Below are 18,691 nucleotides of genomic sequence, written 5' to 3' on the forward strand. Positions count from 1 at the left end.
GTTTTAATGACTATGGTTAGCATTTGGTAAAGGGTCGGGAAGGTACTCCGAACCAGACTCGTTGCGGAGAAGAAACTAACGTCCGTTGCGTAGCTTTTGGCCAGAGCAAGGAATGTGGGTAGCCAGGCAAAGTACTTTATGCCAGTGCTTATACAATTCTGTATATATAATTGGGGCAGCAGCAGCACACACTGGTAGCCCACTCTAATGTTGCAATTATTTAGGTAACAACTTTACTATGTATTACTACACTGACATTTGTCAGTATGATGTAACAACACTTCAATACCGTAAGTCAGTCATGTCTCAAAGGATTCAATGACCGTCTTTATCACTGTTTCATAAACTTACATTCATATGAGATGGAATGGAAATACTTAGCCAAGGACAACTCGTCAAATATACAATTATCATACTTATTCATGGAATAGGAACTCCTACATTATTTTCGATTTCAGCATCATCAAGCAGTAGCGGTGAGTGGGTAAAATCACTGAGGAAGCCAAGTCAAGCCAGTAGAAAATCCATATTACAACCTATGTTGTAATAATTGCATTGTTTGCTCTATTACCCATTTGTTCACAAGTCACACAGTGGCAGAATAAATTCAACTACACATATGTCACTTAACCGGAGAGCAACATCTGTCTGGTGATGTCCACAAAGCAAATATTGCATGTTATATGTGGTGCAGCATGGTCAAGCAAGTTCATGTTTTTGACAGTTTACTAAACAACTACTGATTTACAACTACGGAGTTACCGCAAGTCAGCACAAAGACAACAGGAGCACTGCCTCCCCTATTTCAGCACCATTTCAACATAAACATTTCAACATCATCAAATCAACAAGGCTATATATCCTTAGTGTATTACACTGAAAACAAACTTACAGATAACAAAAACAACTGTCCAATCAATGTTGCTAAATATTATGTGGCTGTCCATGGTACTGATTTCTGTCTGTGTGTGGGTGCGTGTGCCTGCAAGTTTAAAAAAACCAAATCGGATTCACACTGGATGTAGACTAGTTGAACACCAATGCCATCCTCCTTTCTTCCATGTTGGCAAAACGCTCTATAGCTCTGTCATACAGTATGCTTGTAGTTTTTGTTGTTATAGGCTAGCAAGCATTTTAGCTAGGTAGCCTAACTTCCTTGCATGGGCAACAATGAACCAGCTAAGTTAGCTAGCTAGTTAATGTGAGCCTAAAAGGGATAGGCTACATCTAGGCAACATATTGAACTTCAGTCGTCTCAGGCCTGTGGCACAACATATTAATTGATGGTTAGATCAGAATCGCTGTCATAATCATTGGCCTGTACAGAAAATTAAGTCTTAACCACAATACCAAATCCCATCTCCATCCATGGCTTAGGAAAAGGCAAGCTTTAGCAAGCTTGCTACTGCAGGACATAAGCAGACCAGAAACTAAAATAACATTTTGCTTAGGATGTGATTTGATTGGTGAGAAGCCAAATCCAAACTGGCCTCCCTTGTAGGGCGTTTTTCTGAACCAGGATAACCCACAGTGGAGGTCAGCTCAACTCTGACTGGCTAATTATTTTATACTTGTTGTATCAACAAATGCTTGCTGGCATCACTCAATCAAATGCTACGGCCGCAACTTATCACACTATTTTTGTCCAGACAGCATCAGATACATGGGCTACACATACTGAGACAGAGGGGAGCTGTTTCCCTCGCTCTGATGATTTCTCTGGTGAGATTCAGCCACTTGCCAATTTACGGAAAATTATGAAAACCCAGAGAGACAAAAGAGGAATTATTTAAGAATTTGTATTTTATTTATTGGTCAAATATTTTGGGAAGCCTGGCTTCTATTGGCATCCATGAATACACACCACTGTTATCAAGACAGACTAAATTCCAGACAGCTGTAATGAGTTTCTGGCCACAGTGGGGGTTTGGACTAACCCATTCATAGATGCTAACTACCTTTAGCGCCTATTGACGATAGTATCTTCTAGTCGGGGGAGTTTTGTTAAAACGCTACCCTTGCGGTACGGTTTAGGAAACATAAGGAAGACATCTTTCATATCAGCGAGAAATAATAATAAAAATATAACATTTAAAAAATGACAACACACCTTTATAGGGTTAGGGTTAGTGTTCCCACACGGCCATGTCTCCATGTTACATCGCTTGTTTATGGAAGACATAGGCGGCCACCTGTGCTAATTAGCTATCTAGCGTGCCCCGAACACCTGTGTGTAAGCATAACTGGGGAAGAAGTGTAGTTTCGTCTGATGGAGGCACATATAGCTTGTGGATCTGAACAAAACTGCTACAGTAAATGTATATTTTTTATTTGAAGGATTCTTTCTCAATGATGAAAGATAAGGGCCACATGTTTCGAAAGCCATATTGCAAGCAATGATTATTGGTGTTTCTAAGGGCTCCCGAGTGGCGCAGCGGTCTAAGGCACTGCATATTACATCTAGACGTTCCGCTAGTGGAACACCTGCTCCAATATCCAATGATAGGCGTGGCGCGAATGACAAATTCCTCAAAATCCCAAAACTTCCATTTTTCAAACATATGACTATTTTACACCATTTTAAAGACAAGACTCTCCTGTATCTAACCACACTGTCCGATTTCAAAAAGGCTTTACAGCGAAAGCAAAACATTAGATTATGTCAGCAGAGTACCCAGCCAGAAATAATCAGACACCCATTTTTCAAGCTAGCATATAATGTCACAAAAAACAAAACCACAGCTAAATGCAGCACTAACCTTTGATGATCTTCCTCAGATGACACGCCTAGGACATTATGTTATACAATACATGCATGTTTTGTTCAATCAAGTTCATATTTATATCAAAAACCAGCTTTTTACATTAGCATGTGACGTTCAGAACTAGCATTCCCACCGAACACTTCCGGTGAATTTACTAAATTACTCACGATAAACGTTCACAAAAAACATAACAATTATTTTAAGAATTATAGATACAGAACTCCTTTATGCAATCGAGGTGTCCGATTTTAAAATAGCCTTTCGGTGAAAGCACATTTTGCAATATTCTGAGTAGATAGCACGCCATCACAGGCTAGCTATTTTGACACCCACCAAGTTTGACCCTCACCAAACTCAGATTTACTATAAGAAAATGTTTATTACCTTTGCTGTTCTTCGTCAGAATGCACTCACAGGACTTCTACTTCAATAACAAATGTTGGTTTGGTTCAAAATAATCCATAGTTATATCCAAATAGCGGCGTTTTGTTCGTGCGTTCAAGACACTATCCAAGGGTGACGAAGGGTTACGCGCCCGACGCGTTTCGTAACAAAAGATTTCTAAATATTCCATTACCGTACTTCGAAGCATGTCAACCGCTGTTTAAAATCAATTTTTATGCTATTTTTCTCGTAAAAAAGCGATAATATTCCGAACAGGAGTCGTTGTTTTCGTTCAAAGACGAAAGAATAAAAACATGGGGTCGCCTCGTGCACGCGCCTCCAGTCTCTGTTCTCTGATCGACCACTATCAAAATGTGCTAATGTTTTTCAGCCAGGGCCTGCAAAGCCACCATTCAGCTTTTTGCCGCCTTCTGAGAGCCTATGGGAGCCATAGGAAGTGTCACGTAACAGCAGAGATCCCCTGTTTTGGATAGAGATGATCAAGAAGGCCAAGAAATGGTCAGACAGGGTACTTCCTGTACAGAATCTTCTCAGGTTTTGGCCTGCCAAATGAGTTCTGTTATACTCACAGACGCCATTCAAACAGTTTTAGAAACTTTGGAGTGTTTTCTATCCAAAGCTAAAATATGCATATTCTAGTTTCTGGGCAGGAGTAATAATCAGATTAAATCGGGTACGTTTTTTATCCGGCCGTGAAAATACTGCCCCCTATCCATAACAGGTTAAGTGCTTGAGGCATCACTACAGACGACCTGGTTCGACTCTAGGCTGTATCACAACCGGCCGTGATTGGGAGGTGAGAATAATTAACATAGCAGGTTAGGAGAATTCAGTTAAGGTTAGGAAAACGTTTTGCTAAAATTCTCCCTGACTAGACTTGAACATACAGCTTTTTTTTTAAACCTTTGCTGTTTAACCAAATATTTTTTTATTATATTGCCAAGACAGTCGAGTGATCATTCTAATGATGGAAATACATGTCCTCAAAGATGGAAGGCAGGCGGGAGGAGATGAGATCAGTTGAGATGGGACCAGTCTAGCACAGTGAATAATGAACATTCTGCTCGTTTTCTCATAGATTAAAAACATTTGATCTCAATAGTTTTCTGTTCCCAAAACTAGAACCTGTTACGAACAGAGTGGACTAGGTTTCGTAGACTTTACCCTTTGCCAAAGTTTTTAAAAAATTGCATTGTTTATGAGTGCAGGGATGAATTTAGTTATTACACAGGTGCACTTTATGGTGTCTGCGTTCACCTAACGCAAATACATGCTAGATGGGGCCAATAGGATCCCACTAGCTCGTGCTTGGCTCTGCCCACCTCCTTGCTTGTTCTGCCCACTATGATTAATTAGCTCCCATTGGAAACGACAGGCTGTGGTCTATCTTGGGTTAGTTATAATATATTTGATTCTAGCCAATGAGAGGGCAGATAAGGTGAACAACAGGCACAACTCCGATATAAAGTAGTTTTTTTTCAAAATTGCCTAAATCCCACGTGCGTCGACAAAAACCTAACCATTTGATCAAATAAGAATCACGTTGCAAATTAGCAATTACATTTTTGTTGACTTCCATACAATAATTCCTCACTTCGTGCTTTATTTTCGTGAACAGATTTTGGGCAGAGTTAAATCTCGCTTCGCCTCATTCTCTAGTATTACATCTAGCCGCCGCAAACTTCTTCTTCGATGAGGTTTATGGGCGGTTGGCATCCAATATCTAGCCGCAACCGACAGAGGGCGCCAATTATAAGTTGCAACAGTAATTTAGTTATTTTTCTTCCGGTTGCATATCGTTCAACTTCCGAGTCAAATGCGTTAGTTCTAAATCAAAATACGGAGAGTTAGCAAGCGACTTTGTGGTGTTTTAATGAAATTGATTATTTTGGATTTTAAAACCAGAAGCGTATAGTAACAGATGGCAGGTTTACCCCCCGGAGACCCGCAGTTGGTCTCTATGATCGTAAATCATTTGAAAACGCAAGGTCTTTTCGATCAGTTTCGAAGGGACTGCTTGGCAGACGTGGATACAAAGGTAACGACCGTTATGAATGGTGAATAGTAACAAGTAGTTAGCCAGCAAGTAAACTAAAATGTGCCATTATACAGTAGCTAAGCATTAGTCTAAGCATTAATACTCTTGTCCAAAAGCGGTTGCCTTCGCGAGTTGCTACAATAGTACCTATGTTGCAGGTCGCAAGACGCTGCCCTGGATCAGACCTACCACAATTTGTATTTCCAGACAGGATTTAGTGCACGCATAACCAATACATTTCAAACATGGCTGTGATAAAAATGTTGTTAACTAGCTAACGTTATTCACTATTTTTTTAGCCTGCATACCTGAATTTAAGACAACGTGTGGACAACTTTGTGTCCAATCACCTCTCTAACCACACATGGAGTCCTCACTTGAACAAGAATCAGTTGAGAAACAACATCAGACAGTTGGTGCTTCAGTAAGTAATTCGTGAGAGTTCACATATGGCCCTATACAGAATGCACACGTTTTGGTTATGCATATGGATCTTAGCAAAAATGTAAATTTTCATCTTATTTCAATTTGGTCTCAGAGCATTTCGTATTATTCTGAACGAAATCCAAGAAATCCAATTTAGTATGATCTGTTACTTTTGGTATGGTTACATAAGACTTAAGGCAAAAACGAAAGTAGGGTGGATTGGTGAGCTTATAACATCTAGCAACCCAAAGATTGCAAGTTCGAACTTTAGAATTTTAGCTAATTAGAAACTTTAAAACTACTTAGCATGTTCACTAACACTTCCCTAAACCTGAACCCTTCACCTAACCCTTACCAGAATAATATACCAGAATATCCCTTTTAGCTAACTCCTAAACTTAACTCTAACCTTAACCCAACTAACGTTAGCGAGCTAGCTAACGTTAGGCATCTAGTTAGAATTCGTAACATATCATACCTTTAGAAAATTCGTAACATATTGCATGTTTTGCAAATACGTAACAAACAGTGTACGTTTTTGCAACAATTTTTTTTTAACCTATAATCCTAATTGTAATTTGTAACATTTCATACGAAATGGGCGATGGACATCCACAAATTAATACATACCATACTAAATGTAGTATCTCAGATTTACATATACAGAATAGTACGAAACGGTCTTAGACCAGGTTGCTTATTTCCACAGGGGCTGTGAATGTGCAACCCTGTATCTCTCTCTCTTCAGTCACTTACTATAACTTTTAAAATCATATGTCATGTTAGAACATCAAGAGATGTCCGCTTTTGTGTATATGAACTGAATCCTCTTCTGATCTCGTGGCAGGTCTGGGATGCTAGAGCAGGGAGTTGACAGGATAGTTGCTCAGGTGGTGGATCCCAAAATCCATCACACCTTCAGGCCCCAGGTGGAGAGGGTGGTCCGTGAATTCATGTCCCCCGGCAGCTATGTGGATGAACCCCCAGTCCCGCCTGCTCCTGTAGAGGAGAACCAAGACTTTGACCTGCCAGTGCAAGGTGAAATACAGTTGAATGCTTCTAGCAGGTCTTTAATCTGTCTATTATTGTCTTGTTCAATTCCAGGAAGAATATCTTTCATATTTGCAGAGCACCACAAGTTTTGTTCGTAAATGTGATTGTGACTGAAAATGGTGTGCTTTTGGATTATTGTCTGACTTAACATTCGTCTGTATGACTCAATGATAATGTTGGGTTCCCAGCTCCTTCATCTGCCCCTGCTACTTCAATGGCCAGAGATGCCATGTCCATCCTGGATACCATCACCACCCTGAACCAGGAGGCCAGCTCCCGGGCCAGCTCCAGTGGAGAGAAGGGCCTAAAGGGGGGCTCTGAGAGGGACCAAAACCCAGAGGAGTCGATGCAGGAGTCTGAAGGAGGAGAGCAGGACATGAGTCTGGTGGAGGAGGGAGAAGAGGACCAGGACAGGAAGACGCCGGAGAAAGAAGAGGAAGCAAAGCTTGTGTCAGAGGCCCAGGCTATGGAGGTCAAAACAGAGGACGTACAGGAGCAGATGGACTCTGAGAGAGAGGGGATGAAGGGTGAGGGGGAAGAGGTTGGGACTCAAGAGGAGGCAGAAGAGAGAAAGGAGGGGAAGACCATAGGAAAGCTCAAAGATGAGGTACTGAACAAGGATGTTGATCCACTTCAGTTCCCCAATGAGAAACACCATATCAATCAGAAGGCCAGAGAGAGGTTAAAAGAAGGTGAGATCTAAGGCTTGTCTTGAATGTTTAGGTTTATGAATTTGATGACAATTATCACTACACTATGACATTGTCGAATCACTAAGTAGGAATTGAAAGCCTCAGGGTTTCAGGTACCATTAACCATTTGTTTCGTGTGGAATTCTTCATCAGAATATTCTCTAGAAGACTCTGACCTTGATGGCCTCAGTGACATTACTGTGAGCTCTGTCCACACCAGCGACCTGTCGTCCTTTGAGGAGGACAGCGATGATGAGCAGCCACCGTCAGATTCTACAGAGGATGGCGAGGTCTCATCTGAAGGTCTGTTTGTGTCCATGTATTATTTCTCAGTAAGAAGCATTTATTTAGAGATACGAATAACTGAAACAGTTTCAGATATCAAGTGAAAACAGAAGCTATTACAGGGCAATATTGAAGCCAATATTTCCTTGTAAGTAATTGGTTTTTATTCTGTGTGATCTCAAGATGAAAAGTCAGAGAAAAAGAAGACCAATAGAGAGGAAGACAATGAGGAGAGCCCAGAGCGCAAGCCTCGTCGACAGGCCTACGTCCACAAGCCCTTCCTCTACTCCCGTTACTATAGCGACTCTGATGATGAGGTCACTGTGGAGCAGCGTCGGCGGTCAGTGGTAAGTGACAGGCTCAGGCTGATATTTATGGTAAAGACATGCCTGCAAACTGAAAATACAAAAGTTGTGGGCAAAGTGTTTTTGCGGCTGGGTTTAATCAAACTTGTTCTATCTATCTCCTTACCTCTATTCTCTCAGGCCAAGGACAAGGAAGAGAGGCTTTTCAAGAGACAGCAGAACAGGGAACGCATGGAGGAGAAGCGTAGACAGAAGTCAGCTCAACTAGAAGACCAGGGTACTTGTAACATCAATATATTCCACAATGTGCTTTTCCCTGGCAGACTAATTAGTGTGTCAACCTTTTATACCTGAGTCATTTGACTTTTGTTCTTGTAAAAGCTGAGGGTGTGGCAAATTGTCCATTCACTGTGATGTTAACTCCCTGTACAGAGAGCAGGCAGCAGACCTCTTCCCCCAGCCTGGAAGCTCAGGATCCCAGGGCTAAAGAGGCTCTCAAGGAAAAGAAGGTTCTTGAGAAGAAGATGGCCCTCAGTAGGAAGAGGAAATGGGACTCACGGTGTGTGTATGTTTGTAATTGTGTGGACCTGTGGATGCTTGAGTTTGAGTTACTGGATACATAGCCATGTCACTAAAGTAATTTACATTTTTCAGGAAAGAGGGAGATGTTACAGGCAAGAGAAAGGGAGATGCAGCAGGAGAGTTCAACAAAAAGGAAGTAAGTGTTGAATGAATATCCTAACTTGTGACTGTATGCTCAACTTGGCCATTGGTTTAATGAATTAAATGTTTATTGAATTAAATAAATATGTTAATTATGGTGAAATAACTTATTTTAGAATTGTGTGCTGATGTATTTCTCTGCTACCTCACAAACAGGAAGCAAAGGGTATTTCCTCAAAGAGCTTTCAGCACAAGTCAATCAGAAAAGTCTCTGAGTCTGCAGCATCAGAAGAGAGGCACAGGAGGAAGAGTGTCAGCACTTCTGAGGAATCTGGAGAACCTAGAAAGCTGACAGACAAAAGCCGGACACATTCCTTTATCCTGGACTTGGAGCAGGGATCTGAGTCACCACTCAAACAGCGACCTGCTGGAAAGTTTGACCGGCTTTCCCGCAAAGAGTTAAACCCTAAAGAGCGCAAAGAGAAAGAGTGTAGCCTGTCGGACGAGCGCACCAAGCTTAAGCAAAAGTTGGAGAAGAGAGTAGTAGGTGAATCCCACACAGATGAACCTGAGCAGAATGAAGGGGCCCACATTGAAGTATCCTCTGATGACAAAGGGGAGAGAAAGTCCAAGGTGAAAGGTGACAGGAAAGTGTCAGTGAATGCCAGGGAAGGTAGGGCATCTGTGTCAGAAGGAGGTGTCTCTGACGAGGGGTCTAGCAAGGAAGCCACAACCAAGAAAGGGAAGGTTCCATCAGTTGAAGCTGCCAAAGTTGAGAAGGAAAAGAACAGGGAAAATGAGAAGGAAAGGGAGAAAACCAAAGCAGAGAAGATTCCATTAAAAACTGACCCTAGGCAGTTACTCCGTCCGGATTCCACCGGCTCTTCTGAGGAAAGGTCTGATATGGAGCCTGGATCAGAAAGCATCAAGAAAAAGGATAAACACCCCAAAGAAGTCCTCAAGAGGTCAAAGAGCCACACAGAGGACAAACATGTAGAAAAACCCAAGTCTAAGCCAGACATTGAGAAGGAGAAACCCAGAACAGAACATGTTACGCAGGAAAACCAGAAACCAAGTAAGTCCAGCTCTGAAACTGACAAAGACTCCAGAAAGTCCAGGGAGGCAGAGCCTGGAATGAAGGTAAAGGTCATGGAAAAGTCCAGATCCAAGTCAAGGGAGGATAAGAAAGCTCAAGGTTTGGAGGTCAAAAACAAAGGTAGCACCTCAGGCAGTAGACCTGATGCATCGAAGGAAAGAAAAAGAGAGGGAAGCATGAAGGAGCAAAGGAAGGACACTCAGGAAAACCCATCAGAGAAAATGGAAGGCAGGAGTGGGAAGAAAATGGTTGATAAAAAGGCCCAAAACCCAGAGAAGAAAGAGACCCAGGATGAGAGAAAAGGACGTAAAGCAGATGAAAAGTCGGATAAATCCTCAATCTCCTCACCTGCTCCAGATATTACGGAACCTCCTCTGAAGAAAGACCCTCAATCCAAAGACGCAAGCACAGACTGGGATCCCACCGACGCCACCATTACCACCTCTGCCTCTGTTACCTATGATGCTTTGAGTGACGTCACCCCTGAACTGGAGGATGATGACGGTGAAATGCCACTCGGTGAGGTAGAACCACGTCCTTTGACAACTGGGGCAGATGCTCTTCTGACTTTGATGGACATCTGTACCTCAGCAGATGCAAGACTAGGCCAAGGAAGTGACATCACTGGGGCCATGCAGCGAGAGGCCTGCCCAGAGCTCTCCTTCCAAGAAGCAGACATAAAGATGAAAGAGGCAGCTCTGACCCTGCTTTCCATGGACCCTGAGAGTATACTATCTCCTACCTTAGTCACTCCAGCTACACAGGAAGTCACAGAGGCAACCATACTTGCTCTGCAGCGGAAGGAAACTACTAAACCTGTTGCAAAAGATCAGGAAGATTCTGAGCATGTTCTGGAAATGGTCGAAAGTGATCTAACAGCTACTGCCCCATCAGAGAAAATGGATGAACAGTCAAGGAGCCAAGGTAATGTGTCTTGTGACAACAGTTATATGGTCAGTTCTTTTCTTAAAGTATCACAAGGCAATGGAGAGTATTTGGATGACTTATTGTTAGTTACATTACAGTCAATGTTCTGGCCACCGATGTTCTCGACACAAGGGTGAAAGATACGGTGGTGTCAACATGGACATTAGTTGAAGGGATGTCACAGGTGAGAATGGCTTATGGTGTTTCTATTTCATTCTAGTTCTCTAATATAAATATTAGTTAAATGTTACTCAGACTTTGAGAGCATCTTTGTTCCAACTCTTTCAAAGGAAAGTAAAGCTACTGTTGACAGAGATGAGGAAAAACCAGGCCATGCTGATGTTCCTGAGCAAGAGCCCGTATTGGGACCATCAGTCGACAAACAATGTATAAGATTCATACCTTTATCTTAACCTTGTACATTCACACTCCTCACCAATGGGTTTTACACAAACTCCCAAGTTTCCAGATTTTTCTGCATTCCTCTGTTCTTTTGTGCTTTTTTTTTTCTTCAGTTTTCCCCCAAATAAAGTTTGTGTGCTCTCTGTTAGTTTTTTTTTTTAGTGTAAATTTGCTCATCTTTGTTTTTGCTTAGATGAGACTCAGACTGAGAAGACAAAACTGCTGGCCATGGAACATGAGTGTCAGGTTAAGATGGACATTGATAACATTAGTAAGTCATACACAACTGCAATAATATTCAAATACCAATCCTTAATATTCTTTGACATACATTGAGTGTACAAAACATTAGGAACACCTGCGCTTTCCATGACAGACTGGCCAGGTGAATCCAGGTGAAAGCTATGATCCCTTATTGATGTCACTTGTTAAATCCACTTTAATCAGTGTAGATGAAGCGGAGGAGACAGGTTAATGAAGGATTTTTAAGCCTTGAGACAATTGAGACATGGATTGTGTATGTGTGCCATTCATAGGGTGAATGGGCACGACAAAATATTTAAGTGCCTTTGAACAGGGTATGGTAGTAGGTGCACAGGTTTGAGTGGGTCAAGAACTGCAACGCCGCTGGGTTTTTCATGCTCAACAGTTTCCTGTGTATATCAAGAATGGTCTACCACCCAAAGGACATCCAGTCAACTTGACACAACTGTGGGAAGCATTGGAGTCAACATGGGCCAGCATCCAGGATGGAACACTTGTAACACCTTGTAGAGTCCATGCCCTGATGAATTGAGGCTGTTCCGAGGGCAAAAGGGGGTGCAACTCAATATTAGGAAGGTGTTCATAATGTTTTGTATGCTCAGTGTTTTTCTGATAGAAATACGATGAAAATAACTGATTGGATTTATATGGCGCTTTTCTACCTATATAGTAGGGGGAAACTCACCTCATCCACCACCAATGTGTAGCACCCACAGTGACCATTTTTGTGCCAGAACGCTCACCATACATCAGCTATCAGGTGGAGAGTGATATATGCTAGTGAGGGTGCTGATAGAATGGGACCAGGTTGGGAATTTGACATTGGGGTCTTACAATAAGTGCCATCAGATTTTAAATGACCACAGAGAGTCAGGACACCTGTTTAACATCCCCTACGCAGGGCAATGTCCCATTCAGTGCCTTTGGGTTATGGGATATCCTCAGACTAGAGCTAAGAGTGCCCCCTACTGGCCCCCCAACACTACTTCCAGCAGCATCTGGTGTCCCTTCCAGGGACCGACCAGGACTGACCCTGCTTCGCTTCAGAAGCAAGCCAGCGGAGGGATACAGGGTTTAACGTCATTTGAGATATATATATATATATATATATTATTTTTTTTGTTATTATTTTTTTATTTTTTATTTAACCAGACAAGTGAATTAAGAACAAATGCATACTTACAATGACGGCCTACCGGGGAACAGTGGGTTAACTGCCTTGTTCAGGAGCAGAATGACAGTATTTTTTTATTTTTTTTACCTTGTCAGCTCAGGGATTCGATCTAGCAACCTTTTGGTTACTGGCCCAACCGCTAGGCTACCTGCCACCCCAAGAATAGAAGGGGGACTGACTGTATTTTGCTAAAAGTTCCAACCCCCACAACCAAACCAACCGTAAAAAAAAAAGTTTTGAAATGCTGTTGATATCCAAGCTTATGTATAAACTTTAGACCTGAATGCCAATGCACTTTCATAACCTTGTTGCATGTAGTTTTGACTTTTGTGTAACTCCAGTCCTCAAAAGACTGTTTTAAAAGTTGATCTCTCCTTCCACCATCTCAGATAAAGACCAGACTGAAGCACAAGAGGAAAAGGAAGTCCCTGAGTCTGTAAGTACTCACTCTTGGCAGTTTAGCACTCGTGTTTTGCAAGAGCACCACAGTCTTTTCTGGTTCCATTTTTGTGAAGGCTAAAGTGACTTTTACTGTTTTCCTCTGTTAACCTTTATATGTGTATTTCAGAGGAAGTGTGACACACCTGAAAAGCCAAGGGAGACTCGACGTGGTCGGCCATCAAAGCTGGTCAAACAAGCCAGTGAGTATCTGATGAGCTTTATACAATCCACAGGTGTTTGTGTCACGCTGTTCTTCTTTAATTTTTACTTGTTGTGTTGTCTCTCTTTCTGTTATGTGTCTGAGGAATGGTTTTGATTTTGATTGTTTTGTTGCAGGCAATGCATCCAAGTCAGACGGACAAGAGGACGAGAAAGGATCCGACCTGTCTGAAATGGTAGTTATCTGCCCTCTATGACTGAGTGTAACATTTTATCTTATGGAAGCATGTAATCTTTATTTCGGAAAAATACATGCACTGAATTTGTTTGGTTCCTTGTTCAGGAGGACAAAATGGAGGGAAGAGTAACCCGCAAAGGAAGGCTATCCGGTCAGAAAGCTACCACGGCCAAAGACTCCGGTACATTCATTTAGACAAATCGGTGTTAATGAGTAAAAACTGAATGTTTTGGTATTCTTTTATTAGTCGTTCACGTGACATTTGGCCAGCTTCACATCTCAAATTGGGAAGACCATCTGAGTTTGTAAATCTTGTGCCCTTTCTGCAATTTATCAGGTATGGAGAAAAATGAAAATGACAGTCGAGAGCAGCAGTCCAAGCTGTCTGTGGAAGTGAGTAAAGTAAGTATAGTCCCTACCTATCAGTACTTGCATTAGGTAGTAAAAATGTCACTACCTATGGGTAACTGCCAAACAATAGAAACACTTGAGTAAATTAGGGATATAAAGTGTATTGAAGCATGTGCTTCCACACAGGTGTGGTTCCTGAGTTAATTAAGCAATTAACACAGCATCATGCTTAGGGTCATGTATAAAAATGCTGGCAGGCCATTATTTTGGGTACCATGGCTATGCCACCATAGGATGACAATGTCCCCATCCACAGGGCACGAGTGGTCACTGAATGGTTTGATGAGCATGAAAACAATGTAAACCATATGCCATGGCTATCTCAGTCACCAGATCTCAACCCAATTGAACACTTATGGGAGATCCTGGAGCGGAGCCTGAGACAGCGTTTTCCCTCACCATTAACAAAACACCAAATTATGGAATTTATCGTGGAAGAATGGTGTCAAATCCCTCCAATAGAGTCCCAGACACTTGTTGAATCTATGCCATGGTGCATTGAAGCTGTTCTGGCTCGTGGTGGCCCAACGCCCTATTAAGACACTTTATGTTGGTGTTTATTGAAGAATGGAGCCGTAGAAGATGGCTGCCATTTTACGGGCTCCTAACCAATTGTGCTATTGTGTGTTTGTTTTCGCGTTATTTGTAACTTTTTTTGTACATAATGTTTCTGCCACCGTCTCTTATGACTGAAAAGAGCTGCTGGATATCAGGACAACGATTACTCGCCTCGTACTGGACAATGATTTATTTCTTTAAGGCCATAAGCAAACAGGAAAATGCTCATCCAGAGGCAGCGCTCCTAGTGGCCTGGGACTTTAATGCAGGGAAATTTGAATCCATTTGACCTAATATCTACCAGCATATTAAATGTGCAAACAGAGAAAAAAATCTGACCATGATTGTATCCTCCCGATTCCTGCTTACAAGTTAAAACTAAAGCAGGAAGCACCAGTGACTCAGTCAATAAAGAAGTGGTCAGATGATGCAGATGCTAAGCTACAGGACTGTTTTGCTAGCACAGACTGGAATATGTTCCGGGATTCTTCCGATGGCATTGAGGAGTACACCACATCGGTCACTGGCTTCATTAATAAGTGCATCGGCGATGTCGTCCCCACAGTGACCGTATGTATATACCCCTACCAGAAGTCATGGAATACAGGTAACATCCACACTGAGCTAAAGGCTAGAGCTGCCGCTTTCAAGGAGCGGGACTCTAACCCGGACCCTAATAAAAAATCCTGCTATGCCCTCCGACAAACCATCAAACAGGAAAAGCATCAATACAGGACAAAGATTGAATTGTACTACACCCGCTCCGACTCTCATCGGATGTGGCAGGGCTTGCAAACTATTAGACTACAAAGGGATGAACAGCCGCGAGCTGCCAAGTGATACAAGCCTACCAGACAAGCAAATTACTTCTATACTTGCTTCGAGGCAAGCAACACTGAAGCATGCATGAGAGCATCAGCTGTTCCGGAAGACTGTGTGATCACGCTCTCCGTAGCCGATGTGAGTAAGACCTTTAAACAGGTCAACATTCACAAGGCCACAGGGCCAGACGGATTACCAGGACGTGTACTCCGGGCATGCGTTGACCAACTGGCAAGTGACTTCACTGATGTTTTCAACCTGTCCCTGACTGACTCTGTAATACCAACATGTTTTTAGCAAACCACCATAGTTCCTGTCCCCAAGAACACTAAGGTAACCTGCCTAAATGACTTCTGACCCGTAGCACTCATGTCTGTAGCCATGAAGTGCTTTGAAAGGCTGGTCATGGCTCACATCAACACCATTATCCCAGAAACCCTAGACCCACTCCAATTTGCATCCCGCCCCAACAGATCCACAAATGATGCAGTCTCTATTGCACTCCACACTGCCCTTTCCCACCTGGACAGAAGGAACATCTACGTGAGAATGCTATTCACTGACTACAGCTCAGCGTTCAACACCATAGTGCCCTCAATGCTCATCACTAAGCTAAGGACCCTCTGCAACTGGATCCTGGACTTCCTGATGGGCCGCCCCCCAGGTGGTAAGGGTAGGTAACAACACATCTGCCACGCTCATCCTCAACACGGGGGCCCCTCAGGGGTGCGTGCTCAGTCCCCTCCAGTATTACCCATGACTGCATGGCCAGGTACAACTTCAACACCATTATTACGTTTGCCGACGACACAACCGTGGTAGGCCTGATCACCGACAATGACGAGACAGCCTATAGTGAGGAGGTCAGAGATGTGGCCGTGTGATGCCAGGATAAAAACCTCTTCCTCAATGTAATCAAGACAAAGGAGATAATTGTGTACTACAGGAAAAGGAGGACCGAGCACGCCCCCATTCTTATCGACAGGGCTGCAGTGGAGCAGGTTGAGAGCCACATCACCAACAACAAACTTTCATGGTCCAGACACACCAACACAGTCATGAAGAGGGCACGACAAAGCCTACTCCCCTGCAGGAAACTGAAAAGATTTGGCATGGGTCCTCAGATCCTCAAAAAGGTATACAGCTGCACCATCGAGAGCATCTTGACTGGTTGCATCACTGCCTGGTATGGCAATTGCTCGGCCTCCGACCGCACTACAGAGGGTACATCACTGGGACCAAGCTTCCTGCCATCCAGGACCTCTATACCAGGCTGTGTCAGAGGAAGGCCCTATAAATTGTCGAAGACTCCAGCCACCCTAGTCATAGACTGTTCTCTCTGCTACCACATGGCAAGTCTAGGTCCAAACGCCTTTTAGACAGCTTATACCCCCAAGCCATAAGACTCCTGAACAGCTACTCAAATGGCTACCCAGACTATTTGCATTGCCCCCCCCCCCCCTTTTACGCTGCTGCTACTGTTTATTATTATGCATAGCCACTTTAACTCTACCTACATGTACATATTACCTTGACTAACCTGTGCCCTTGCATATTTTTTACTGATCTATTTAATACTTAACACTTATTTTTCTTAACTGCATTGCTGGTTAAGGGCTTATAAGTAAGCATTTCACTGTAAGGTCTACACCTGTTGTATTCGGCGCATGTGACAAATACAATTTGATTTGGGATTATTTTATTTTGGCAGTTATCTGTATAAGTACATGCATTATGTAATGTTATATTGCCCTTATACCCTTGCTCACATGGTTTGCTATTGTAGGACAATGCGGGTGAAAAGGCCACAGAATCCAGAACGCCACGCAGAGGACGCTCGTCTAAAACCTTGGCGGATGAGGAGGAACTTAAAGAGGTTATATCATCCTTCACTGCTCACAATCCACACAGGCAGAAGGGTAGTATGTTGATGAGGTATGTGAGTTGAGTCTGTGAGGTAACCATGTTAGATGTTCTCTATACAGCCTGAGAAAGTGGAGGAGACTCCGCCTCGCAGAGGCAGACGGTCAGGTGCCCAGGCCAAAGACTCCACCACAGGTAAGAGGTTCCACCACAGCCATTTGGACATTTAAGAGCTATATGCTTCCATAGCTCTACTCTGTGCTAGGCCTATTTAGTACCTCCAATCTCTCGTTTCTGATATTGAGATGGGTGATAGCTAAGATGCATGCCAACTTCATCATCTTTTTCCTGTGTGCCCCTTAATTATTAAATTTTTAGTCATTATCAACACATTTCACACCAAATAAACGTATTACTTCCCTACACAGGAAACCAGGAGAAAGAGGAGGAAGAGAAAACAGGAGAGACATCATTGGAAAAGCCAAAGGAGAAACAGGAGGTAAGTTCAGTAGACATGATCAGTTTGGCATAGACCTTCATTCATTTAGTGGGGGGGTCTCATTCAGCAGTGTGGTGGTCTCATTCAGCACGGGGGGGGCGGCGGTCCCCCATTCAGCACGGGGGGTCTCATTCAGCACGGGGGCGGCGGTCCCCCATTCAGCACGGGGGGGGGTCTCATTCAGCACGGAGGCGGTGATAAAACATGAGGGGAACAGGCCAACATCAACTATTTATATGGCCACACAGATCACTTGTTAACAGCTGATTGACTCAGTATTTCAGATCAGGGCTCTCTGTTTGTTTTGTTGTTGTATCAGATTCATCCCCCTCTTCAAAAAGATGAGGAGGAGGAGAAGAGTGAGCAGAAGAGAGGCAGTAGACGGGGAAGACCAGCTAAACCTTCAATCTCCAAGCCAAAGACAAATGAAGATGCAGAAAGCTCTCATTCCAAGGAGACCATTGATACTCATGCAGAAAGCTCTCATTCCAAGGAGACCACTGATACTCGTGAGTTTCAAACTCTTTTTTTCAAACTTTATTTCAATCCACAATATAATCTTACTGCAAGATCCAAATACTTTCATTATGCATGATTGGGTGTTAAAAGTGATTGTCAACAACTATAAAAACTATCATTGTCAATGCACTTTCTAAGTGCATGGAGGGGAGTTAATACATAACTCAGGAAAGCTTGGTCTGGCATTTGTTACAGTAACAGTCTCTTTCTCTTAGGCAAACCTGCAGTGAAGAGGAAGAGGTCTGAGGAATCTGGGGAGGTGTGTCCTTTTCACTTATCTGACCACAAGGTTTACTGAGCCATGGCCTGGTTCCTCTTTGACCCCCAGTCTCTACCCCTGCAGACCTCATAGATCTGAAAGGACTGGATACATGAGTTATATGGGAAATTGTAGGGCTAGGTGCAGCCATCAGCTTATTTATTACACTTATCCAGTCCATTTTAGATCTATGAATCCCAAGGAGCTGGTAAGAGGCAGGCCCCTGAGATAAAATGGAACTGTAGCAATTAGTCCTTCCATTGACAGAGAGGTGTGTGTGTTTTAAAGTGAGCTTTGATTCTGTTGAAGGGGACCCAGCCTGAGGAGGAGGAGGAGACCCAGCCTGAGGAGGAGGAGGAGGAGACCCAGCCTGAGGAGGAGGAGGAGGAGGAGACCCAGCCTGAGGAGGAGGAGGAGGAGGAGACCC

The 18,691-nt window shown here is 43.1% G+C and overlaps 1 protein-coding gene across 1 annotated transcript; it reads left to right on the plus strand.

Annotated features, from left to right (window-relative positions):
* Nucleotides 1-4,924: 4,924 nt before the first annotated feature.
* bod1l1 (biorientation of chromosomes in cell division 1-like 1) lies at nt 4,925-18,681 on the plus strand (the record flags this gene model as incomplete). Its single annotated transcript, XM_014199145.2, has 24 exons — nt 4,925-5,208; nt 5,508-5,632; nt 6,482-6,672; nt 6,876-7,379; nt 7,533-7,682; nt 7,848-8,011; nt 8,150-8,246; nt 8,402-8,528; nt 8,624-8,687; nt 8,849-10,652; nt 10,754-10,839; nt 10,946-11,042; nt 11,251-11,328; nt 12,885-12,931; nt 13,064-13,136; nt 13,273-13,331; nt 13,439-13,514; nt 13,671-13,735; nt 16,911-17,000; nt 17,110-17,182; nt 17,416-17,486; nt 17,806-17,995; nt 18,221-18,264; nt 18,574-18,681. Coding segments are annotated over exons 1-24 (4,500 nt in total), but the record flags the coding sequence as incomplete, so codon positions are not given.
* Between the last annotated feature and the right edge of the window lie 10 nt (nt 18,682-18,691).

Source organism: Salmo salar, chromosome ssa05 (assembly GCF_905237065.1).
Source record: "Salmo salar chromosome ssa05, Ssal_v3.1, whole genome shotgun sequence".
In the NCBI taxonomy this organism is placed as follows: domain Eukaryota; kingdom Metazoa; phylum Chordata; class Actinopteri; order Salmoniformes; family Salmonidae; genus Salmo; species Salmo salar.